Consider the following 24,806-nt stretch of genomic DNA (forward strand, 5'->3'; position numbering starts at 1 on the left):
GTAGATTTACACTCTCACCTCCCCCCGTAGGAGTGAGAATCCCACTCCCCACTTTAAATTTAGGTGGAGTCCACAGAGTGAGATTCCTACTCTCTTCTTAAAAATTATAAATAAAAGAATCTACACTCCTCATTTTCATTTCAGAGAGTAAACACTGCCTAAATTACAAAGGCTGAATTGAATTGTAACTCGGTTTGTTTCCTTTTAAGTTGTAGTATGTTTATTAATTAGTAATTGAAATGAATTGAAATAAATTCAAATGAGAATAGGCTGAATTCAAAAAAAGAAATAAGATTCTTAATAAATTACTTTCTTTATTTTAGAATTAGAATGAATTATTTTAAGTTATTAAAATATCCTTAATTTATTATTATTATTAAAATATTTGTTATATTATCATTATTCAAAAAACTTATTGTTAATAACAATAAGAAATAATAATAACTTTGTTTCAATAATGATAATAATAAAATTAATAATAATAAACATGACAACAACAATAATAATAACATTATATATTATGCCAAAAAAAAATAATAATAATCATCATCATTTTTGGAGACAAAAATAATCATCGTCATCGTTTAAAAAAAAAAATAATAATCATCATCATCATCATTTTTGCAACAACTGCCGTCGAGCCAGATTGATTGCTGGTTTCATGCGAGATTGGAAGGAGATGCGTCACCGGCTACTATTTCCAGCAACGGCATGTGTTGCTGCAACAATTTGGGGAGGAGCTACTCCGGTGCTCTGACAATAGCAAGTGCTGTTGCGCAACGCGAGATCCATAGCTGGTCGTCAGTGGCTTCATAATCAGCAATGGTAGGTGCTGTTGGTTCAATTTTGGTTTGGGTGTTGTTTATTCGATTTTGGGTGGTGTCCAATTCCATTATCGTGGTTTTAATTTGATTTTTTTTCTTTTATACTCGTGAATTAATTAGGACAAAGTAAGAATTAAGAATTTAAAATAGGGGGTATTTTTGTCAATCATGGGAATAGAGCTTTGATTCCCAACCCCTTTTTAGGAATCAGGATCTTAGTGATAGATTTAAGGTTGGGAATTAGAATTTCAGTAATGAATCCTTAAATCATAGTCTCGCAAGAATTCAATTCCGATTCCAAGCTTCAAATTTGTAAGTAAACATGTCAATAATTCCTATTCTAAAATTTTCATTCTAATTACGGGTAAATAAACACACCATTAATATTTTCAAAAAATAATATGACTCTTGAATATAAATAAAACAATGATTTTGTCAGCACTTATCATTAACAACAAGTACATAAGTTAAAATTTGCTTACTAGTGATATAATTTGGATATATGATCTAAATCATCTCCCATCAATAAGTAAACTTTAATATTCGAAATGCAATAGTTATAATGCAATACTATTCAAATCCATTTTTTTACAAATTAATTTATTGCCTTTTCATTGGATTTCATGGTTAATAAATTTTTAAAATTAATTGATATTAAGTTTTTAATGATAAATTTTATTCCTTTGGAGTTGATATAGTGTAGAAAGGAACCAATTTTAATGGGCTGTGTTGATGCTGATTTTAAGTCAACTAGAAAATTAAATAAACGAAAAAAAAATCAAATACAGAGAATTTACATAGTTCAATGCTTGGCGTACGACCATGAGAGTAAAAGAGCAATTTTTACTATTTAATAAGAATTATAATGAAGTTTTTTCTTTTAGCTATTTGCTTATGTCCTCTATGCATGAAGGACTCTCTATTTATAATATAATTTTTATGTATCCAAAGTCGTTGATAATTCTTTATTTTGATGGGCTTTTACTACTTAGAGTTTTTTTTTTTTCAAAATCTATATTTATCTCTTTCTCAAATTGGATTTCTGAAACTTCTAAATTTTTCCTAATAGATTTTTTCTTCTGAATTTGCAATCATTTGTGGCTTCATGCTTCGTGCTTTAAATCACTTTACACCAGTATTCTTCCAACATGCATGCTTCCTACTCCTCTTTACGTTGCTCCAACGTGTTTCCTGCATGTATATTTCCTACTTCACGTTACTTGGTTCTATGCTCCAGCATATTTTCCACACACATGCTTCCTACTCTACTATACTTTGCTATTGCATACTTTCACATGCATGCCTCCTGCTCTACCTTACTTGGCTCCAACATATTTTCCACGTCCATACATGGATAGCAATGGTACCAACAAACTCACAAATCCACCTAATTCCGTCCACGCAAAACACGCCGATCGCAAGTAATTTTGTAGGCTGCAGAAGAGTTTGATATTATAAATTTAAACTCGCACTAGCTTGCGAGTGTGTTTAGTTTTAGTCAAATTGCGGGTATCCAACAACTATCAGCTTTTTAAAATTTTAAATTTAATTTTAATTGAAAATATTTTTATCTAAAAATATACTTATTATAATTTTGATTGAACCTTTTTAAATTTAATGCATGAATTATTATATACTTATTATAATTTTATATGAACTATTATTTTTTAGCTTAATGCACGGACTATTTCATTATTATAATTTTGTTATTCGTATTAATATTTTTAAAAAAATTATTTTTTAGAAAATGTTAATCTTAATCATTATTGTAGGAATTGTGTTGGATGGGTGCTAATGGTGGTGAATGATATGAAGATCTTCTATTGAATGATAATATGAAATGATAATTGTTACTCTTAGATACTAGTTTGTGATTTTTTTTATTTTATAGATTTGTGTATTTTATATTTAAATTTGAGAATTTGTGTTGGATTGATGTTGAAATTTTAATTTTCCATTTACATTGGTTAATTTTAAAATTGAGTATATTATGTGAAATTTTAGATTATTATTATAAATTTACATTTTGAATATTTATGATTTTAAATTTAGAAACTCGTAAAAAAATCCACTAAATATCATTGCAAGATTAATAATTGTCAAAATCTGCAACAAGTGAGTTTTCTTTAAAAAAAAAAAATCCGTAACAAGTTGCGGATAGTTTTAATAATTTAAATTTTGTCGGATGCGGGTTTAATAATGGTGGACCTATTGCGAATAGTGCTCATTACTATCCCTACGTATATAGTAAACAAGTTGAAAAACAAAACATCATCATTTAGTTCGATTCATTTAAAAGTATATCTAAAAAACCTGGTGAGAATTGAAGAATTGAGGGGGAAAAAAAGAGAATATGAATTAATTAAATAATTTTATCAAAATTTATTTTAATAATAAAATACTTAACAAAAAGAGAAGACTATTTGAATCCGTGAAATTTCTCATGAAATTTCTCAATATTAATTCTCTCTCGTCGCTCGCAATTGGAAATTCCTTCGTAAAGCGAAGGAAGAAGGGGACGTGGGTCCACCGATATCAGCAAGCAGAGAGAGACTGACAGAGGCACTAAAGAAACATTACGGAAGAAGCAAAAGAGCGTCGAGTCGAGTTGGTGAAGAATAATAAAGTTTTGAGAAAGAAGCAGACTCTTCATCGCATTTCTTCCGTCTTCAATTTTATGATAATATATAATACACACAACACAATTACGATTTACAAATAACAGCTCACTCATTAACTGTTTACCTTACATATCAATCATCAATGGATTTCGTATCCTTGTTCGTTCCTTTTTTCTTTTTAAATATTGTTATCAAATTAAAGTACTCTAATTCCATGATCATGAGACGTTTCTTCCAAGCAACTTTCCCCCACCACCATCAAATTTAACCCACCCACCCACTCACTCAGGCTTCTTTATATGCATGCCTTAGGTTTGGTTTCTATTTCCTAACGGTCACGCTCACAACAAAAATGCCGAGTCTAATTTCCGTCAAAACCCCGCCAAATACGACGCCGCTAAACATTCTCATACCTGCAATCCAAAATGGATCCACTAATAACCTTCGATCCCCATCTCCACTTAGAAAGCGATTCCCGTCTCCGTCACCTTCAAATTCACGCGCAAAAAGAACCTCCGAAAAGGTGACCATCGATGAATCGTCTTTGGACAACCCGGATCTGGGTCCGTTTCTACTCAAGTTGGCGCGAGAAACTATCAGTTCGGGTGATAACCCGAACAAGGCCTTGGATTACGCAATTCGGGCTTCCAAATCGTTTGAGAGGTTTTCGGGTTCAGGCCAGGAGCTGGAGCTGGTCATGAGCTTGCACATGCTGGCAGCCATCTATTGTAGTTTGGGCCGGTTCGAGGAGGCGGTTCCGGTTTTGGAACGGTCCATTGAGGTCGTGGATATTGGAAAGGGTTCTGATCGTGCGCTTGCCAAGTTTTCCGGGTACATGCAGCTTGGTGACACATGTTCGTCGATGGGTTTATTAGACAGGTCCGTTTGGTGTTACGAATCGGGTTTGGAGATCCAAATCGAGGCTCTCGGAGATTCGGATCCGAGAGTCGCTGAGACTTGCAGGTAAAGCTTCTGGGTATGTCATTCTTTTCTGTCGGAACCTTTAACTACTCGTGGCGCATGTTAGTCTAAGACTTGGCAGAAGGCTAATATGTGATTTTGTATTTTTGAAACACGTTTTGCTTATTCCACTTTGGTGTCGGGTTTGGGCTTGTATCTTATCAGCCCAAAACCGGATCACCCATTTGTCTGTTACTCTGACTCTGTTTTGCTCAAGGTAATTAAATAATTCCTAGTAGGAAGCACGATTGCGGCTGAATACAAAATGGATCGAACTGTATTAAAAGTCTAAGAAATGGGAACTTGCATTACTAATTAATTTCTTTTGAAGGAACAATTAATTGAGTGCCACAAATGTATTTATATGAGTAATGATATACTTACATAGTTGGTATACATATTTATATTCTAACTAAGACGATATTTTGTTATCTATTGATCGATTAATATAATACTATTGAATAATGAATAATAAGTCAACTAATTCTTTATCTCGCTTTTGTAAGTATAGTATTATTTTATTTTTTAAGCGAGAGAGAGAGAGAGAAAGAGAGTTTGAGAGACGTTAATTCAAACCTCTAGCAGAATTCTGTTTCCTTTCAATTAACTATGAAAAGACAGGTACTTAGCTGAGGCACATATTCAAGCAATGCAATTTGATGAGGCAGAAAACCTATGCAAGAAGATCCTTGAAATTCATAGGGAACACGGTCACTCGGCCTCCCTTGAAGAAGCAGCTGATCGTAGGCTTATGGCTCTTGTTTATGAGGCAAAGGGGGACTACGAATCTGCCCTTGAGCACCTTGTTCTGGCTAGCATGGTAATGATCGCTAATGGTCAAGAGAATGAGGTTGCTTCCATTGATGTTAGCATTGGCAACATATATATGTCCCTTTGTCGCTTTGACGAGGCCATTTTTTCTTATCAGAAAGGGCTTACGGTCTTCAAAGCCACTAGGGGTGAAGATCACCTTTCTGTAGCATCAATCTTTATTCGTCTTGCAGATCTATACTACAGGATAGGCAAACTAAGGGAGTCAAAATCCTACTGTGAGAATGCCTTAAGAGTGTGTGCGAAACCAGCTCCTGCAACTGCACCTGAGGAGATTGCCAATGGCTTGACAGAAATCTCAGCAATATACGAAGCCCTGAATGAACATGAAGAGGCATTGAAGCTCCTGCAAAAGGCCATGAAGTTATTGGAAGACACCCCTGGGTACCATAGCACCATCGCAGGAATAGAAGCGCAGATGGGTGTGATGTTGTATGTGGTTGGGAGGTATGGAGAGGCTCGATCCTCTTTTGAGAGTGCTGTAGTGAAGCTACGGGCCAGTGGGGAGAGTAAATCGGCATTCTTTGGCATCGTGTTGAACCAGATGGGGTTGGCTTGTCTGCAGCTCTACAGGATAAATGAGGCCACTGAACTGTTTGAAGAAGCAAGGGGAGTACTGGAGCAGGAGTGTGGTTCATGTCACTTGGACACTCTCGGGGTATATAGCAATCTTGCAGCAACTTATGATGCCTTGGGGAGGTAAGCACACTTTTGATATCCTTTCCCAGTTTTTGTTTAGCTCCCTACCCATTTGTTTGCAATCCATGTTCTCTGCTGTTGCCACTTACTGGTTTTCTCTCACAGAATATTATTATACAATTGAAGGCTTTATCTTACCCAACATAGACTTGCATGTATCATCTTGCCTAGGCCGATTGTCACGCACAGATAGCATTTGCCGTCTTCAGTCCCACTTCTGATTGTAGCAGATAAGGTTTTTATTCGATGATATATACATGATGGGAGACAATGATTGGATGAACACAATCTTGAGGCTTTAAGTATTGTTCATGAATCTTTATATTTCTTCTAGGGAAAATAATGATCAAGTTATCTGTTTGGGGCTTTATGGTTTACTTGTAGATTCTAATGTAAGAATTTTTTTTTTTTTTAAAGTTAAATTAATTTAAGGCAAAACTTCAGTTTGCTTGATTGTTGAGTCTTCTTCGTTGAACGTTGAATCGTTTTTGTTTTTGTTTTTAATTACAGGGTCGAAGATGCTATTGAGATATTGGAGTACATCCTTAAGGTGAGAGAAGAAAAACTTGGGACAGCAAATCCGGACATTGATGACGAGAAAGAAAGGCTTGCTGAACTCTTGAAAGAAACAGGACGGGCTCGGAACAGAAAAGGGAAATCTCTTGAAAATCTTCTTGATTCCAACGCATACAGAGTGAAGAAAGAAGTTACCAAGAGAAGGTCTGGATTTGGTTTTAGAACTTAAAAACTCAGTTGTCATTTATCAATATGTCCTGATGCTGTTATTTGAAGCTGTTGCCAAAACGGCTAATTAGAAAATTCACAAATGTAATAGCAACTGGATCTGAATGATTGAATACTGCTGTGATGCCAAGTCCACGAAAGCAAATTTTATGAGCTGCTATATAAAAATGCCATGTGACAGAGCTTTTAACAGATTTGAGATTGTTAACTCAAATTGTTTGCAAAATAATTTCGACTTACATAGAAGTGCAAACAAAACCACGTGAGAGTTGAACACGGTGCCCATCCATGTCGACGATTTTTCTACGTCAAGATCAATGACAAATCGAAAAATAGAACCTTCACGGAAAACATGGAAATACAGAAATCAAGCTTCAAATTATTCAGTGGATTGTTTGCAGCACAATATATAACTTTGACTTCTCAGTTTCTAATCATTTAAAAAAAGAAAAAATAATGACTAAATTATTTGATTTCTCTGTCCAGTGAGAATAGCTTCATCGTCATTAGTCATTTTGTTTGGGAAAAATCCGCATGGGTTACTGTGTTAGGTTCCCTGTCTCAAAACTCCCAACAATGAACTCACTCAATTTTCAACACATGATCATCATAAAACCGCCCCCCAAGTCAATTGCTCTTAGCATTTCAAATTCAGCTTCCCAACAAAAAAAATAAAAATAAAAATCAATGCCCACTATGTTCCTGGCAACCCTGTTTAGGGCAGCAATGGGTAACATTCCACTTTGTTGGGTTATGATGATCGGGTGAAATTTTTTACGCATGGTAAGAATAAAAATAGAAATGTTTATCTCGATCAGAACCGCAGAGATTGAGATTATTTTACGCATGGTAATTAAGAAAGCATAATGATCGGGTGAAATTTTTTAATCTAATCATCTAATGGTTGCCAAAAGGAACAAATTTCCCGTAGAACCAAATTCGTGGAGCTCCTTCTTCGAAATGGGAGACCCGTTAACCTTTAGTAATAATTTCCTTCTCCTCAAGCAGCATCTGAAAGTTCCCGCGGAGGACTCCTTTGGTACAAATAATTTGAATACAGTTTTTTGAAAAATAAAAAAGAAAAAAATTGATCTCATTAAACCTACCGACTAAAGAGAGAATCGGAAAAGTAACCATTTTTAGATATTATAAAAATAACAAGAAAGACTATATTATTATTAATACTTGCAAAAGGGCTAAATTTCTTGATCGAAGATATTTTTTTAATACATTGAATCGAATGTTCTTGTATTATAACCTTAAAGAAAATTTGTTGTTGTGTCTATTAATAGAGTCGTCTCTTCTTAGAAGAAATCAGACTTTAAAATAATCATGTATAAAAAAAATCATATTCAAGAATCTCGATTTGAAGTGGTAATTCATGAGAAAAATGTACATTTGACCTATAAATTAATATTAGATCAAGAATTCAAGAACTTTGATTGCAATTTGTGCATTTTTTTAATTTGAAGGTTATTAGTATTTTAGAGATTTTTGAATAATACATACTCTAATTCTTTTTTTTCCCATTATCTTTTCTTTCATTCAATTCATAGACAATTATGATTTTTATCGAATTCTTTATCACTTTTAACCCATTCGATTTTAATTAAGATTTTTCTTTTTCGAATTCTTTACTACTTGTCACCCGTTCGATTTTTGAACAAGAAAAGAGCCGTTGAAGAAGAACGAATAGTTTTTTTTTAATAATATTTCACCCTATCTATGGGGTAAATCTTAAAAGTTTCAAATATTGGATCATATTTGTAGAAAAAAATTATTTTCGGGTCATTTAAATAAATTCTACAAATTTGAAAAAAAAAAAATTCAGAACTTTCAGTGCACCAGCAACGAGTTTTTTATTTAAATATACACAATTTGTTCTTAAATATTAAATTTATATCCTATTACATACATATACCTCACGAAAATAGAAAAAGTAAAAAAAATCTAAGAATCCACTCCTTTATTCCTCTCAGTGCAGGGAAAAGTCTAGTGCGAAGTCGGGTGAGTCGAGTAAGAATTGAAGATAAGTAAGTCGAGTATATGATTTAGTAAGAAGTCGAGTAAGCATATTAAATGAGTCGGGTATTAAGTAAAAGTCAAGTAAATTTTTTGAATAAGTCAAGTAAAATTTATGTAATTTTTAAAGAAGTTGAGTATTAAATCGGGTAAGTATATTAAGTTTAGTATTAATATTTTTAAAGAAGTGAAGTATTGTAAGTTGAGCATTCAGTTGAGTAAGAAGTGAAGGTAATTGAATAAGTCGAGTATGAAGTCGGGTATGAAGTTTGGTAAGTTGAGCATTCAGTTGAGTAAGAAATTAAGAGAATTGAATAAGTCGAGTAAGTAGATTGAATGAGTCGAGTATTAATTTTTTGTTGATATTTTATTGAGACTATTTTTATATTTTCTCTAATTTTTTAGTATGTACGTGTAAAATTATAAATTTTAATAGATGGAGGTGAATTTTGGGTATTACGAGGGAAACGGGTATATCCCACGCAATTCCCTCCACCAGCAACAACGAGAGCTGCTGCTCCACTTCAAATTTCGCTCCCTCACACTCTGATGAGAGTTCGTAAATAAAGTAAACAAAATGCCAGAAGCAGAATCAGGCTGTAGTTTACAAAACGCAAACCCTTGCGTGGATCCAACAGAACACCTTCCACTTGCTTTCCTCAGATCCGAATTCATCCCGACCGCCCCGACCCGATCCACATCCACCATCGACTGGCTACCGGATTTCGCCGGTTACTCATGGGTGGCGTACGGAGCATCATCTCTCCTGGTGATTTCTCATTTCCCTTCTCCTCTCTCTCAAGAAGAAGCCCTAATTGGTCCCATTTTCCGCCAAGTTTTCGCGCTCTCTGACAATTCGTTGCCGGTAACCTCCATTTCTTGGTCTCCCGAGACTCCTTCAATCGGCCAGCTGGCTGCTGCCTCGGAGAATTGTATCTTCGTCTTTGCTCATGACTCAGCGAGCTCCAAAGGTGTCTGAAGTATTTTGAATCTGATCTTTTTGTTTTATGCATTTCATCATTCTTTTTCTTTAGTGGCATTGATTTTTGCTCTTTATGTTGGCATTTAGAGGTTATAGTTCTTCTATAAGCTTTTGTACACTATGTACCCTAGAATTGGATGCATGAATGCTGAGAGAATGACTGAAATTTCTTTTAAATCAAATTCACTATGTATTTATGATTTTTTCTTTTCTTTCTTTAATGTTAAATTTAATTATTTTTTTCACTTGTAATTTCAGGTTCTTTTTGTTGGAGCCAGAATGCAATTCTTGTACAAGGTACGAAGGTGGAGGCAATTGAGTGGACAGGATCTGGTGATGGGATCGTTGCTGGTGGAATGGAGACTGTTCTGTGGAAAAAGAAGAACACATTGTGGGAAATAGCTTGGAAGTTTAAAGAGAATTATCCTCAGAATCTTGTTTCTGCAACCTGGTCAATTGAGGGACCTTCAGCAACTGCAGCTTCCATGAGTCAACTGGACCTTTTAGGACCTAAGGAGGCGGGAAAATGTGTGTTTATTTGTTGTAGTGATGGAAAGTCTGAATACATAAAACTCGAGCTGTGTCATCCTCAGCCTGTTTCAATGGTACAATGGAGACCATCAACCAGAAGGCATTCACCGGGAGACACAAAACGATCACAGAGGCATGTGCTGCTTACTTGCTGCTTAGACGGAACTGTTAGATTATGGTGTGAGATGGACAGTGGGAAGACAAGAAAAGTTGCCAAGGACACTAATGATCATAAAACCATAAGACGATCTTTTTGTGTTGGTGCTATAATTGAGATAAATCAGGCGTTGAATGGAGCACTGGGCATGGACATAGTTATAACATGGGCAAAAGAAATAAGATGTATGTTTGAAACAGGTGAAGGAGCTAACCATTTCATTTCTACAGGGGTGTATGAACATGGGGGAACTGGAAAATGTGAGTGGTTAGTTGGGTATGGTCCTGGAAGTTTGGTTACCTTGTGGGCCATCCATTGTCTTGACGACATTTCCCCTTTGAGGTTTCCCCGTGTCACATTATGGAAGAAACAAAATTTGGAACTTGAACACCCTCATAATTCTGGTTTTTCAGGTTTTCAGGGGCAATCACTTCTTAATAAAGTTGTTATTTCAAGAGATTGTGTGTCTGGCCTTCCAACTATTTGCTCTTTGGTTCATTTGTCACATTGTAATTCCTTGGTCTGGTCTTTACTACATGCTCAAAGATCAGGAGATGTAGAGGAAGTATCTTCTGATAAATCCAGCACAGGACAAATCTTGTCATGTTCTGCCAGTAGGATTTTAAGCATAGAAGGTCATACTGGAAAAATCTTACAAGTTGCAGTACATCCTTGTGTCTCTGAATTTGAATTGGCTGTTTCACTGGATTCTAATGGTTTGCTGTTATTCTGGTCACTTTCCACCATTTCAAACTGCATCTCTGACCTTCCAACATTAATGCCCTCATGGAAGCTTTGTGGAAAGCTCAGAACTCGAAAGTCATGTTCCAATTATACAAGCCTGAGGTGGGCACCTTCACTTCTGGATGAAGACATGGTTCTTCTCATGGGTCATGTCGGAGGAATTGATTGTTTTATAGTAAAAATTTCTCAAACTGAAGTGGATGATATAGTGTGTCACTATGTTTGCACTATACCTTTTACTGGTCATGGTCATTATGAGGATGGTCCCGCTAATATCTTCTCTGTACCTTTGCCATCTTGTAATGATAAAACTGTTATGTATAATAAATTTATGCTTTTGGGGGTATGGTTGAAAGGGCTTGAGTCTTTATCATGGGAAATCACCTTTCACTCTTTTGATTTATCTGAAAGCTGCTGCGGATGTATTGATGATAACAATACTGTTAAATGCAGCATGTGCAAGTTTGAAACTACTTTTTGTGGAAAAAAATATTTCATTGGTGTCAATCCTTGTTCATCACAATTTCCTGAGCCTCACACCCGCAATTGGGTTACAAGTTTTGCAGTGGTTTGTCCAAATAATTTGGTGCCTATGCAACAAAAGTTGGTTTATGACAATGATCCGTGCAGTAAAATTCCTCCATATACTATGGCTACAGGCTACTCTGATGGCAGTTTGAGATTGTGGAGAAGTGAACTTGGTGGGTCATCAACCTCTTGTATGCCTTGGGAGCTCGTGGGAATGTTAGTTGCTCATCAAGGTCCTGTTTCTGCTATCTCTTTGACTGATGGTGGGAGGAAGATTGCTACTGTTTCTGCTGCAAGTCATTCAAATGCTGTCAGCAATGTTCGCATATGGGAGTCTGTCTGTGTTACAGAATTAGGGAGCTTTGTGTTGGAAGATACATTATCTTTTGATACAAATATTGTAGCTGTAAATTGGTTAACTTTAGAAAATGGTCAGTCTTTACTTGGTGTTTGCTTGCAGAATGAGCTGAAAGTATATGCTCAGAGGCATTATGGGGGTCAAATTTTGTTGGACACTAAAAATTCTTTGAAGATGCAAAATTGGTTTTGCCTTGCGTTTTCTCCTACTTTTGCTGCTCATGACTTCACCTGGGGTCGCAGGGCCATTGCCATTGTTGTTCATCAGAGCTACCTTAGTATCTATAGTCAGTTTTTGTTTCTTATAGATAAAAAACATCGGGCCAAATGCAATTCGAATGTTTTCATAGACAATTTTTGTTGCCACAAGAGTGGAATCAATGAAAACATTGTTTCTACGATATTCACAGTTTGCGACAGTGAATCCTCAGCTGAAGATCAAAGGGGAGATTATGAGTCTGCTCCTTCTGTAAATATTGATATGAAAAATGATCACCTTGTAGCAAGTGATCAACTGAAATGTGGTGGAGCCATTCTTGGTTCCTGGAGCATGCTGGAAATAGCTGAGAAGTTAAGAGGATCTTTGCCTGTTTATCATCCAAAGGCGCTGTTTTTGAATATATATTCAGGTATATTAGCTAGCAGCATGCTCCTTTCAGCAAAATGTTCATTCTCATAATCAAATTTTAGTACTTTCGCAGAGTTACCGCAATGCTAGTTATCTTTTTTCATCTTAAGTGTTCAGAGGACATTAACCAATGTACATGATTGCAGTTTTATTCATCATTGCAAGGGTGTTGTTAGTTATGCATATATATATAAGAAAAGATATCTCCTTTTAGCTGGAACGTTTTCTCTTTTTCTTCTTTTGGAAGGACAAGGAGCAGAAAATGTTTTACAAGGAAGAGAAATGTTTTACTTTCACTATAGGAAGCTGCACGTTACCATATTTTTACTTAGTTGCTTGATTTAAGCCGATGATATATCACTTAAAAAAAGTTCATTTTTATTATGTTCAGGCAACTGGAAGCGTGCATATGTGTCTGTGAGGCATCTTGTTGAAAATCTTCCCTCTAATTATCCATCTGAGAAGAGATATTGCTATACAAAGTCTAGCCATATTGTTCCACAAATCCTTCTGTCAACGTACTTTGAAGGGCTTCTCTCAAAAGGTTCAACTGATAATGGATTTCAATGGAGTGGGCTTAATACATTTTCAACGTCTTTGCAGTTTCGCCAATTTGCTTACAATATGGACTTAGATGCTTCCAATTCCAGTTCATCAACAAAATCGGAGTTAAGTGGCTTTGTTGAGTTACTTCAGAATGTCTATGAGCTAGCAGGTGTAACTGACGCAGAAAAGATGGAAATTCTTGCAGTTGTAGATCTATTGAACGAATTTGATAATAAGCACTCTGCTTCAGTCTATGAAAATCTTGATGAACCTGGGCAAAGGTGTTTCCGAAATTTGATTTATTGGTTTTTTTTTTTTTTTGTTGCCTTAGTTTCTATAACAGTATTACAAGGTGTTCTTACCTAATGATTTTAGATTTTATTGAAGGGCATTTCTACAAGCTGTTTATATAGTTGTGGGTCTGTGTTGCCATTTTTTTAATGTTTTTTCCCTTGTGGAAAAATAGTTGATAAAAATGTGCCACAGGTGGGTGGACCAAGTATTAGAATTTTTGCAGAAGAGTCAATTATTCAAGGCACCCCTGCACCTGCTAGATAACAACAATGTGTTAAAAAAAAATCAATATTTAACTGTGATTCTCAGTCCTCAAACACCACTGTTTATTTATTGAAGATCGGATCTTCTCTTCTTTTTGGGATTAGCTTTTAAGCATAATAGCTGGCATCCATGGATCTGAACTTTTCTAAAAGTGGGGGTTTTTCTTGTCTCATTTAGCTGATGTTTTTAATATGCATCATGCAACTATGTTATCAAATTATAGCATTAAGAGATAAAATAGCAAATTCAAAATTGTAGTCCTGCAAACAGTTATCATAAGAGATATAAATGAGAATAGTTAATTAACACATCTTTCTGTGGTGTAAATTGATTTCATCTTATGATTTCATCCAATAATATTCTTCATTCTTATCTGTGTGCCTGTACGGTATATGTCATTTGCTGTTTGTTTCTTTCTTGCTTATTTCTTTTATAAAGCTGTATATTATTTGCTGTACAATAAATGTGGTTTTGTTAATTGTTTCTTTGAAGGTTTTGGGTGGAATTAAGATTTCAGCTACTACGTTTCTTTCGAAGGTTTGGTAAATTGGTATCTGCAGAAGAGTTGGCTGTTGACTCCAGGCTTATAGCATGGGCTTTCCATTCTGAGTGTCAAGAAACTTTGTTTGGTTCTATTTTACCTAATGAACCAACTTGGCCAGAAATGCGGGCTTTGGGTGTTGGATTTTGGTATACCGATGTAACACAATTGCGCACAAGGGTAACATATGGAGCTATTACTATCTTTATGAACTGCATTTAAATTTTAATTATAACATCCATTTCTTGTTTGATCTCCTTCCTGGATAACTTGGTGCACTAATTGGTGTCAATTGTATTTGATTTTCTTGACCGTCCAAATGCCATGCCACCTTAACAGTAAAATTCATTTGTTATCTGAAAACTCTGAATTGTTTTCATATTCCATCTCTGGTATATAATGTGGATTTTGTGCAAAATTTTACTTAAAATTTAAAAGTTTTATTTTATACATATGTAACTTGAGGGATAGGGTAAGCCTTGAACATGAGTAGTTCAGGGGCTGGCCTTTAGCTCCATATATTATCCAAACAGTTTGGCTGGAGATCCCCAATAAGTTATCAAGGTTGTCAGTGAGAGTGACTCAATTTGAATTTTCCACGCTCAAGCAGGTTTACAATTAGAATGCTTTCTTTTCAGTAAGCTTTCTGTTTCTAGTATTTGCATTAGGATTTTGTACATCAGCATGAAAGTTGAGGTCGGATGAGAATTCTTTATGATCTTGTAGTCCATTCATCTGCAGTTTATGTATGGGGCCTTTTTGATTGCCTGTCTTCTGTGTGCATTTTAGAATGATCCTTGTGAAGAGCCAGTGCTGCGAGTGAGACAAATTGCGTTTACGTGACCAATGGGCTCCATAGTTTTTCGTTGCACATGTCATAACACAATTTTTTTTTTTTTTTGGTTTGATTATGGTGCATGCTATCTGTATCTAGGGTGCTTTACTTGGCAACATATGATAGTTGTACTTCTTTGTTTGTCCTGTCCCAAATCCCTACTCAAAACAAATCGAAGAAAGAAGTTTATTTTGCAATTTCAGTACTTCCTGATGTTGTTTTTTGAAAAATAGATGGAGAAACTGGCAAGATTGCAATACCTGAAGAAGAAAGATCCCAAGGATTGTGCACTTTTATATATAGCACTGAATAGAATTCAAGTTTTGGCTGGCCTTTTCAAAATCAGCAAGGATGAAAAGGACAAACCGCTTGTGGGATTTCTTTCTCGCAATTTTCAGGTGTTGTGTGAAGTTAAATGCGATTAAGTTTTTGATTTTGCTGTTAGCAACTGTTAGAAACAGTACAGTAGCAGAAAATTCAACAAAGATCTATTCAGGACAATTGTTCTTTTACCGGTTCTTTTTTCCTGGTTTTATTTTCTTGTACTGTTTTCAAGTTACTAGCCTTCATACATATTAATATATTATCTACCTTGCATTTGATGATTTTAACATGCCGAGCAAAAGTCAGTGTTGGATTTATTTTTTCAGGGTCAAGTTCATCCATTATTTGCATTAATTACTGTTTACAGGAGGAGAAAAATAAGGCAGCGGCACTGAAAAATGCATATGTCTTACTGGGGAGACATCAATTAGAGCTAGCTATTGCTTTCTTTCTGCTTGGAGGTGATGCTGCTTCTGCAGTCACTGTGTGCGCAAGAAACCTTGGGGATGTACAGCTCGCACTAGTAATCTGTCGGCTTGTGGAGAAGCATGGTGGACCATTGGAGCGTAATCTTGTGACAAAGTTTATACTTCCATCTTCAATTGAGAGGGGAGACTACTGGCTCACTAGCCTTCTGGAGGTTCCTGAAATTATATCTTCTTCTGTTTCTGAGTTTCCTCTCTTTTTTTCAAGTTTTTCTGGATTGTAGCTGCATGCAGCTTCTGGAGTCTCAGAATTTATAATTAGCTCTCTTGTTTTTGCAGTGGGAATTAGGAAACTATTCTCAGTCTTTTCTCACCATGCTGGGTTTCCAATCAACTGCTGTAATCAACAATTTTGCTCTTTCTTCCAATAGTGTTGCTTTTATGGATCCCAGTATTGGCTTGTATTGCCTCATGCTAGCAAACAAAAATAGCATGAGGAATGCAATAGGGGAGAAAAATGCTGCAATCCTTGGTCGGTGGGCAGCTTTGATGAGAGCTACTGCCTTGAACAGATGTGGCCTTCCTGTAAGTGGAGTTTATCAGTTAATGTTTTTGTTGCTTTGGTAATGTGCTACTTGGTGGTCTCATAATATTTTATTCGGGTCTGTCTTTTCTTTTTTTCTTTTTTTTTTCAACTATTTTTTAAACAACTATCGTATGTCAAATCTGTCCTCAACTTCCATTTTTTTGGTTGACTATGTTATTTAGCAGAAACTTCATGATACTTCCTACTCTTTGCTTGACTTGTCTTCTTTCATTAAAAAAGTTGTCCTTCCTTGCACTTACTATATTTAGCATGTGCTGATCTCCTACATTTATCATATGGTATTTGAATGATTTATATCTGAGACTTGCCACTGCTGTTAAGTTTATTGCCTGGGGTTGTGAGCGTCGACTTTTTCATAAGGATAAATACACACACAAGTAATAGAAGCTGTACCTCATAAATAGTTTCCAGCCTTACTCAAATTTGGACCCCTATATTTATTCTCATTTAATTTCCTTGTAGCCATACATGGTTGAATTTTCTTATTAATGGTTGCTTAGGTTAGGCACTGTGCGCACGTCTGACATTAAGCTTTTGACAAGTAGCTGTGACTGATAAACTTCCATTGTTTATTGTAAAGCTTGAAGCTTTGGATTGCCTTTCATCTTCTCCCAGCACTATTGGGGGTACAGATCAGGAAAGTGTATTGAATATTGGACATTCTCATATTCTACCTGAGATTCTGAAGCCTTCTGCTGCTACTGGTTCTTCTAACTGGCTATTACGTGATGTTGCTTTGCATCTGGAGTCCTGCGCTAAGTTGGATTTATCTCTCCAGTATTTCTCAAAATTAATTAGGGACCATCCTAGTTGGCCTGATTTAGGATTTGGTAGAGCGAGTAAATGCTTTATGGATTTTGAGATTCATCAATATGAGAAATTAGTGCAAAATTTTCAACAGAAGTTATATACTGCACTTGCATTTTTTGAGCAGAGATTTTCAATGGATTCTTCCTCTCTAATTGCAAAGGTAAGTTTTTAAACCACGATGCTACTGCTTTACCTTATCCAATTGATGACACATCGGTTTCTAAGAGGAATTGATATGTTTTCTTTTTTCTTGCATTCTACAGATTTTAAGCTTGTTATGCAACAATGGATTATTGTTCATTGGATATGATTTATTACATGGATATATTTGTCAAGGAAAGTCACAAGAAAAGAGTAGTGATACAGTTGATGGCCTCTCCTTGTATTTTTGTCAGCATAAGCCCCTTTTGAAGGCTGGTGAAGATATCTCCATTTTTCTTTCACGGTTTATTGCTGCCGCTAGCATTACTTGCTCCCATTTGAAATCCACTAATAGTGAAAATGTTAGGCATCATGAAGTTAGATCTAGGTGGTCAAATGCTCAGGGGTATTATTTTCAATCTATCATATTCTCGCTGTGGAGTTTAAGAGCTGCTATGAGGACTTTTTCTGGCTCCTTCCCTGAAGAGCTCATAACTCCTCTTTTTCTTCTTGATTTATATGAATATTATGTGCATTTTGCCTCTGCTTGGCTTCAGAGAGATTCAAAAGGTCTTCTTCAGGTGCTTCAACCTGTCTTGATCACATATACCAATGGACATACTCCGTATGAAGTTGATATGAATAATCTGAAGACATTTTTTCACCAAAGTGCGGAGTTGTTAACCCGCAATACATCAATTGACAATATGGTTGGGGACCTTCAGGTTTCTAAATTTGTTGATGATGAAAGAAGTACAGATCTTATGAATTCAATTCCAGAAGATGAAAGATGGCAAATCATGGGGGCTTGCTTGTGGCAACACATGTCCAGGTTTATGAAACATAAGCTCAATTCGATGTCCGTTAAACTTGATGAGAATCATTCTTCTAGACTTTTGGGGGGCCACATCTCTTCCTGGACTTCTAGTTTGACAAATCCTGAATCTGCTAGTATCGGCTTAAAGGAACAAATGAGGTTGCTCACTTTGTTTTTGGCTCAATTACTGAAGTCCGCATTGTTGCATATATCTTCTCATCATGTGAAACAACTTGCATTTTTCCTACGGTATAAGGTAGAAAATGGATTTGATATCCCTACTAGGAGATGGTTACAAGAAGCTACTCCATCTCAATCTGGAACCCTCTATCAACATTTAAATCAGATTGTTGTGAGTATGAACATTATAAATAACAAAGATGAAGCAGCCATATCTGAATTATTATGGGATGTTTGTTCTGATCCCAGTATAATACACGAAGGTTTCACGCAAGAAAAATTAAATTGGCGATCTTATATCAATTGTAAACTGTCTAAAGGATGGAGTCACATAAATGAAGGTGTCAAGTTGAAGCATGAAATCAAAAAGACCTGTAAAAATGAAGATAAGTTAGGCAGTACTTTGGCCAGTGGTGAAGTTGGATCAGCTAGTAAAGATCTTTTCCGGAATAGTCGTACTTCTCCTAGGTCCTGGCACAAAGATGCAAACATGGCAAATGAGGTTATACCATTTCAAGCGCCCAAGGAAATATGCAAGAGAAATGGGGAACTCTTTGAGGTAAGTATTTTGACTTCTTCTCATTGCATTTTTGGTCCATAGGAGGTATGATCACATTAATGGGAGGCTCTGGCCTCAAATTGAATGACGAGAGTATTTCATTCCTGAAAATAACATCTCCAAAGCCTTCCATCATATTTGATATGGTAATTAGACATTCTTATTCTGAGCAGGCACTGTGTGTCAACTCCATTGACCAAAGGCAAGGTGCAATCGCTAGCAACCGAAAGGTTAGTCTCTGCATACAGTTTTTTTTTTTTCCTTTCCTACTGGAGAATTGGGATGCTCTTATTCCTCTTTCCATTTTACTTGCATTCTGTATAGACTCAGCTGACAGCCAAGATCGTCTCTGTTATAGTCACATTTTCTAGTTATTGACTGTCTTTTAATTCTAATGCATGCGTGTGTTTACACGTACAGAAAAAATGAGAATGATGTAAATAAATTATAACTGCATCCATACTGCTATTTTGCTGCCTTTTTTCTGGCATGCTCGCCAAGAAATGTGCATTTGTTTGCATTTCTGTCACTTGCTTTTCAGAGCAACTTTTTAATGCAACACGATAGGTGCCTTTTTGGTTAGCCTCTCTTGCTAATTAGTTGCATTTCATGGTATTTTTCTCCCTTCTCTTATTGCTTAACATCCCTTCTGTAGATGCTGTCAAACATACAACCATACTCAATTCAGTAGAATTTTTTTGTTCTTTCTATTTGCTTTTATTTTATTTTAGTCTATATATATTCACATTGCTCTCTGGTTTATGTCAATGTCAAATTCGCTGTCGTTCAGGGAATTGTTTTCTTTAACCTGGAAGATGAGATACCTCTCCATGATCAATTAAAGTATATCTGGGCAGATGCTGATTGGCCACAGAATGGTTGGGCTGGTTCAGAATCAACTCCAGTTCCAACTTTTGTTTCTCCTGGTGTTGGTCTTGGGAGCAATAAAGGGGCACACCTTGGATTGGGTGGTGCAACCATTGGTGTCGGATCTTTAGCAAGACCAGGGAGAGACTTGACTGGTGGGTTAGCATTTGGGATTCCTGGTTATGCTGGTATTGGAGCATCTGCCTTAGGTTGGGAAACTCAAGATGATTTTGAGGATTATGTGGATCCACCAGCTACAGTAGAAAATATAAGTACAAGGGCTTTCTCAAGTCACCCTTTAAGGCCTTTTTTCTTGGTTGGTTCTAGCAATACACACATTTACTTGTGGGAGGTAGGAAATTTGACTGAAAATAATTTTATTTTGTGAATTACCTCTTATATTTGTTCTTTTTTAATTTTAATTTTTTTTCCGTTTTAGTTTGTCTTCACATCACTCGGATAGTTTCACTTCTGGATTGCAAATTATGCTGCGTTTACTTTTTGGATTGGAGTGTGAATCCTGAGGAGTGGGAATCATTGGATTAGGAGTGTGGAGTGGGAGTGGGAGTGGGAGTAGGGTGTTTACTTAGACTAAATGAAAGTATGGATTGTCAATCAGAATTCTAATTATTTGTTTACTTTGTCTTGGATTGAGAGTAAATTATTTTAAATTACAATTTTATCCTTATGTACAGAATTATAATTTGTAATTAAAAAATATATTTGGAAAATAAAATAAATATTTTATTATATTTATAAATTAATAATAATTACTAATATTCTTAATTATGTAAATCATAATTTTTTATTAATTTTAATTTAAATTATATGAATAAAAATTATTAATAATAGCTACACAAATGAAATGTTATTATTTATAATATAGTACAAAATTAATATTTTTTTAGAATAAAATATTTATTATTATTAATTAAATAAATAATTAATATTTATTAAAATTAATGTTTAATATTATTAATTTAAATATAATATTTATTTATTTATTTTTATTTTATTAAATTTAATAAAATAAATATGATATAATTATTATTTTTAATAAATATGATATTATTTATTTTGTTAAATATTATTTATTTATTTTATTAAATATTATTTATTTATTTATTTTTATAAGGATAAAATGGGAAGAGGGGGGAGTGGATTCCCACTCCCACCTCCCCCCATGGGAGTGGGAATCCCACTCCCCACTCCAAAATTGGGTGGGACCCACGGATTCCCACTCCCACTCCCTCCTTTTTTAAGCTAAGTAAACACTGGAGTGGGAGGAATCCACACTCCACACTCCCACTCCAGAAAGTAAACACTGCCTTAAAGTTTAGAAGATATATATTTTAATAGATTTTACCACTTTTAGTGTCGGTACCTATTGTTTCTTTCTAACTACTGAACGGTTCTCTATCCCTTTACTTCGCTATTCTTTCCTTCTTTGTGGCATATATAAACATGCTTCTGAGAAAGCTCCAGAAGTGTCTTTAACTACAGAATGAAGTTTGTAGTATTTGTTCAGATGTGTGGGCTATCAGTTGTATTGCTGTTGTACACTAATTTTTTTAAGGACATATGACTTACCTGAAATTTATCAAGTGCAGTTTGGTAAGGATAAAGCTACTGCAACTTATGGTGTGCTGCCTGCTGCAAATGTTCCTCCCCCATATGCTCTTGCATCTATATCTGCATTGCAATTTGACCACTATGGACACCGATTTGCTAGTGCGGCACTAGATGGAACTGTATGCACATGGCAGCTGGAGGTGGGAGGAAGGAGCAATGTCCGTCCAATGGAATCTTGTCTCTGCTTTAGTAGCCACGCAATGTATGTTTTCTTGTTATCCCATACCTTTGGAGGAAATTCCAGCTGTTGCCTTATTTTTCATTAGCAAGATTTTGGAATAATTGATATGGCTTTAGTTTGTGAATGGGTATAATTTCTTGCCATTTTCGGTGATAGACATGGTATGTGTGATCTATACTTTCTTTGAGTGCACTGGTATGGTTATCTTCCCCATTTTCCCTAAGATGCCACATATTCCTAAGAATCACTTACAATTAGATTAGGAATTTTTAATTGTTAACAAGTTGAAATGGTGTTTCTTTGTGCTGCTAAATACTTTTTATTAATCAGCTGCAATTTTGGTTGCAGGGATGTCAGTTATATTACTTCAAGTGGGTCAGTCATTGCTGCAGCCGGGCACAGCTCTAATGGGATCAATGTAGTTGTATGGGACACATTGGCTCCACCAACAAGTTCCCGAGCTTCCATCACCTGTCATGAAGGTTTATATGATCTCTTTCTACCCTTAAAACTTTTAAACTTCGCTTTGAGTAAATGCAGATGCTTGTTTTGATTAATGTCGAGTTTTTGTGCATAATTTGCAAAATAAGACAAAAGCTACAATTCATCTCTTGATTGGAGACACAGGTAGCTGTCCTGAGTTTGGTTTGTGTAATCTTTGTGTAATTTTACAATCTGCTTTCTTGACATAAGAGGAATTTTGTTGGTTCTGACATAATAGTGACTGTCTAGAAATAGTACTTTGCTGTACACTACATTATCTGTAGCATCAGTGGTGAGGTGTCTTGCATTAAGCGTTATGCAGATTGGTACATTTATTGTAATCTGTTGAGAACCTAGATTGATTGATTTAAAAATTGGTTCTTTACATTTGCAATCTCTCCGTCGGTTATTATAATAAGCTTTACCTATTCATGTAAGGTGGTGCACGCTCCATTTCTGTGTTTGATAATGACCTCGGAAGTGGATCTGTTTCTCCCCTTATTGTCACTGGTGGTAAAGGTGGCGATGTTGGAATACATGATTTCCGGTACATAGCAACTGGGAAAACTAAGAAGCACAAGCACTCAGATAGGGGTGGATCAAGTATCAATACGTGTGCGCACGCTGATGCGCAAACAGGGTCTGGGAGTAAACCAGGAGATCAGAATGGGATGCTTTGGTATATACCAAAGGCACACTTAGGTACAGGCAATTTCTTTCAGTGACAATTATAACTTCATATCAGTGACTAATTTAATCTAATATCTCTATCAAATGATCTGGCTGAAGGGAGTGTCACCAGAATATCCACCGTCCCGAATACCAGTTTGTTCCTAACAGGGAGCAAAGATGGAGATGTAAAACTTTGGGATGCAAAAGCAGCGCAGTTAGTTTATCACTGGTCAAAATTGCATGAAAGGCACACCTTTTTGCAACCGAGCTCTCGGGGTTTTGGCGGAGTTGTACGGGTAACGATTGTTCTTACTTTATTGCTAGCCTTCTATTTTGGAAGATATATCTTGGTTTTGTTGGAAGAAAGTACCTTTAATTGTGTTTGCACTGAAGCAAATATTATATTTAAATGTGACAGGCTGGTGTAACAGATATACAAGTTGTTTCACGCGGTTTCTTATCATGTGGTGGAGACGGCTCTGTGAAGCTGATTCAACTCGAGGATTATCAGCATAGGTTGTGAAGAGGTTAAGTTTTATTTGAAGAGCATCGGAGGTCTTGCAGAACCTGTGAAATGCGAACAAATTATATTATGTGGAATTGGTAGATGCTGCAGATCAAGCCCTGTGTCTATATTTCACAAATTACAGTGCATTATCTGTCATGATCAACTGTAGATACAGATTGCTTTCCAGGCCATCGTTTTCATGAGCACAAAATGATTTGATAGCAGCCTTGGGAAGATCCAGATTTTTGGTGTTTATTCTCGAGGGATGGAGAATGAACTGTGAGTTGAGTTCTTCAATATGCTAAATTCGGCATTCCTCAGCTTTATGCCCCCCGCTGGGAACAAAACCATAATAAAAGAAAACTTCAGCAGCGCAATACATGATGTGAAATTCTATAAAATGGAGAAACAGTTGGGTAGCCGTGGTAGGTACATTGCGGCCCGTTCTCTTTGGCAAGCAGGCATCAAGTTTTGTATAATATTTTGATTGAAATTTTGTGCCTCAGTTAGGGATGGCAATGGGTTCTACAACTGAAATAAAGGGTCCGAGCTTTAAAGAAGTCCGAACCTCTGAATTTCGGATCAGAGAACGCCATCTTTCAGTGTATGAACAGCGACAGTTTGTTCTGCAAGTTTTTCATTTATAACAATCTAGTAAATGTAAATGTGTATACAGACGTATATGTAATCACTTGGAAAGAAGTACCATACAAATTCTTCCCGTGTTAGCGAATCAAGTGACCTGACTTAGGTTTGAACTGCTGTATTTTTTAAGATACAGTTGTAAAAAAAAATTATAATTATGAAATATAAATTTTAAATAATAATTTTAATAAAATTATTAAAGATATAATAAATTTTTTATTATATAAATAAAAAATTATATCAGTATCGTTTTTAAATTATAATAATTAGTATTTATTAAATATTTTAATATTGTAATTTTTAAATTATAATTGTCCAGTTTTAATTTTAAACGCACACCCTTATTATGAATTAGACGGAGTTGAAATAACAAAATGATTTTGACTTCGGCGAATTAGCGGGTTTGGTTCTCAGTGGTGTTCTGAAAAAAATGTTTGTTAGAGATTTAAGAGGATGAATCTGGTTTGCCTCGGCGAATTAGCAATAACTATCGTTTCAAACCAAACAACCTTTTATGAATTATGCCGTCCTAGGCCCAGGGCAGAGGTTAACCAATCTTTGCACCAATCATTTATATCCTGGGAGTGGGCGGTGCCCAACCGCCAACTGCAATTTTTAAAAAATATCATTACAACAAACAAATATTTGTATGATGTGTTAATATTTGTTTTGAAAAATTACAATGACGCAGTGGTTATATTAAACAAAATGAAGCTATCTGGGAGTCGGCACTTGGCGGAAGTGTAAGATCTTACGATAACCACGTGTCACGTCGCATGACCTCCTTGTGTCATTCATTCACTTCGCTTCACCGCAAATCTCAAACTAACAAGTCAAAAAGCAAAGC

General features: G+C 35.7%; 2 protein-coding genes across 4 annotated transcripts; both read left to right on the forward strand.

Annotated features, from left to right (window-relative positions):
- Positions 1-3,397: 3,397 nt before the first annotated feature.
- On the forward strand, positions 3,398-6,867 carry LOC102629534 (protein KINESIN LIGHT CHAIN-RELATED 1-like). Its single transcript, XM_006491242.4, has 3 exons — positions 3,398-4,408; positions 5,027-5,935; positions 6,446-6,867. The coding sequence occupies exons 1-3, from the start codon at positions 3,798-3,800 to the stop codon at positions 6,678-6,680; spliced, it is 1,755 nt and encodes a 584-aa protein (XP_006491305.1). The 5' UTR covers positions 3,398-3,797; the 3' UTR covers positions 6,681-6,867.
- Positions 6,868-9,149: 2,282 nt separating this feature from the next.
- On the forward strand, positions 9,150-24,047 carry LOC102628884 (uncharacterized). Of its 3 annotated transcripts, XM_006491239.4 has the most exons (16): positions 9,152-9,672; positions 9,942-12,629; positions 13,020-13,455; positions 14,225-14,453; positions 15,342-15,506; positions 15,800-16,072; positions 16,197-16,442; positions 17,045-17,434; positions 17,538-18,971; positions 19,145-19,201; positions 19,762-20,190; positions 21,449-21,672; positions 22,000-22,133; positions 22,573-22,836; positions 22,924-23,102; positions 23,225-24,047. In XM_006491239.4, exons 1-16 carry the CDS (start codon positions 9,279-9,281, stop codon positions 23,327-23,329), a joined length of 7,647 nt encoding a protein of 2,548 aa, XP_006491302.1. In that variant the 5' UTR covers positions 9,152-9,278; the 3' UTR covers positions 23,330-24,047. The 3 variants fall into 3 exon arrangements, with proteins under 3 accessions (XP_024948359.1, XP_006491302.1, XP_006491303.1); XM_006491240.4 differs by lacking the exon at positions 15,342-15,506; XM_025092591.2 differs by lacking the exons at positions 21,449-21,672; positions 22,000-22,133; positions 22,573-22,836; positions 22,924-23,102; positions 23,225-24,047 and adding an exon at positions 20,278-20,432 and having other exon boundaries at positions 9,150-9,672.
- Positions 24,048-24,806: the final 759 nt, after the last annotated feature.

The sequence above is a fragment of the Citrus sinensis genome, chromosome 3 (genome assembly GCF_022201045.2).
Source record: "Citrus sinensis cultivar Valencia sweet orange chromosome 3, DVS_A1.0, whole genome shotgun sequence".
Taxonomy (NCBI): domain Eukaryota; kingdom Viridiplantae; phylum Streptophyta; class Magnoliopsida; order Sapindales; family Rutaceae; genus Citrus; species Citrus sinensis.

Coding starts and splice junctions, on each gene's coding strand:
- LOC102629534 (XM_006491242.4), top strand. CDS start 3,798: ATGCCGAGTCTAATTTCCGTCAAAACCCCGCCAAATACGACGCCGCTA. Junction 4,409..5,026: donor AGAGTCGCTGAGACTTGCAG/GTAAAGCTTCTG, acceptor ATGAAAAGACAG/GTACTTAGCTGAGGCACATA. Junction 5,936..6,445: donor ACTTATGATGCCTTGGGGAG/GTAAGCACACTT, acceptor TTTTAATTACAG/GGTCGAAGATGCTATTGAGA.
- LOC102628884 (XM_006491239.4), top strand. CDS start 9,279: ATGCCAGAAGCAGAATCAGGCTGTAGTTTACAAAACGCAAACCCTTGC. Junction 18,972..19,144: donor GAAATGGGGAACTCTTTGAG/GTAAGTATTTTG, acceptor TATTCTGAGCAG/GCACTGTGTGTCAACTCCAT. Junction 21,673..21,999: donor TGCTTTAGTAGCCACGCAAT/GTATGTTTTCTT, acceptor TTTTGGTTGCAG/GGATGTCAGTTATATTACTT.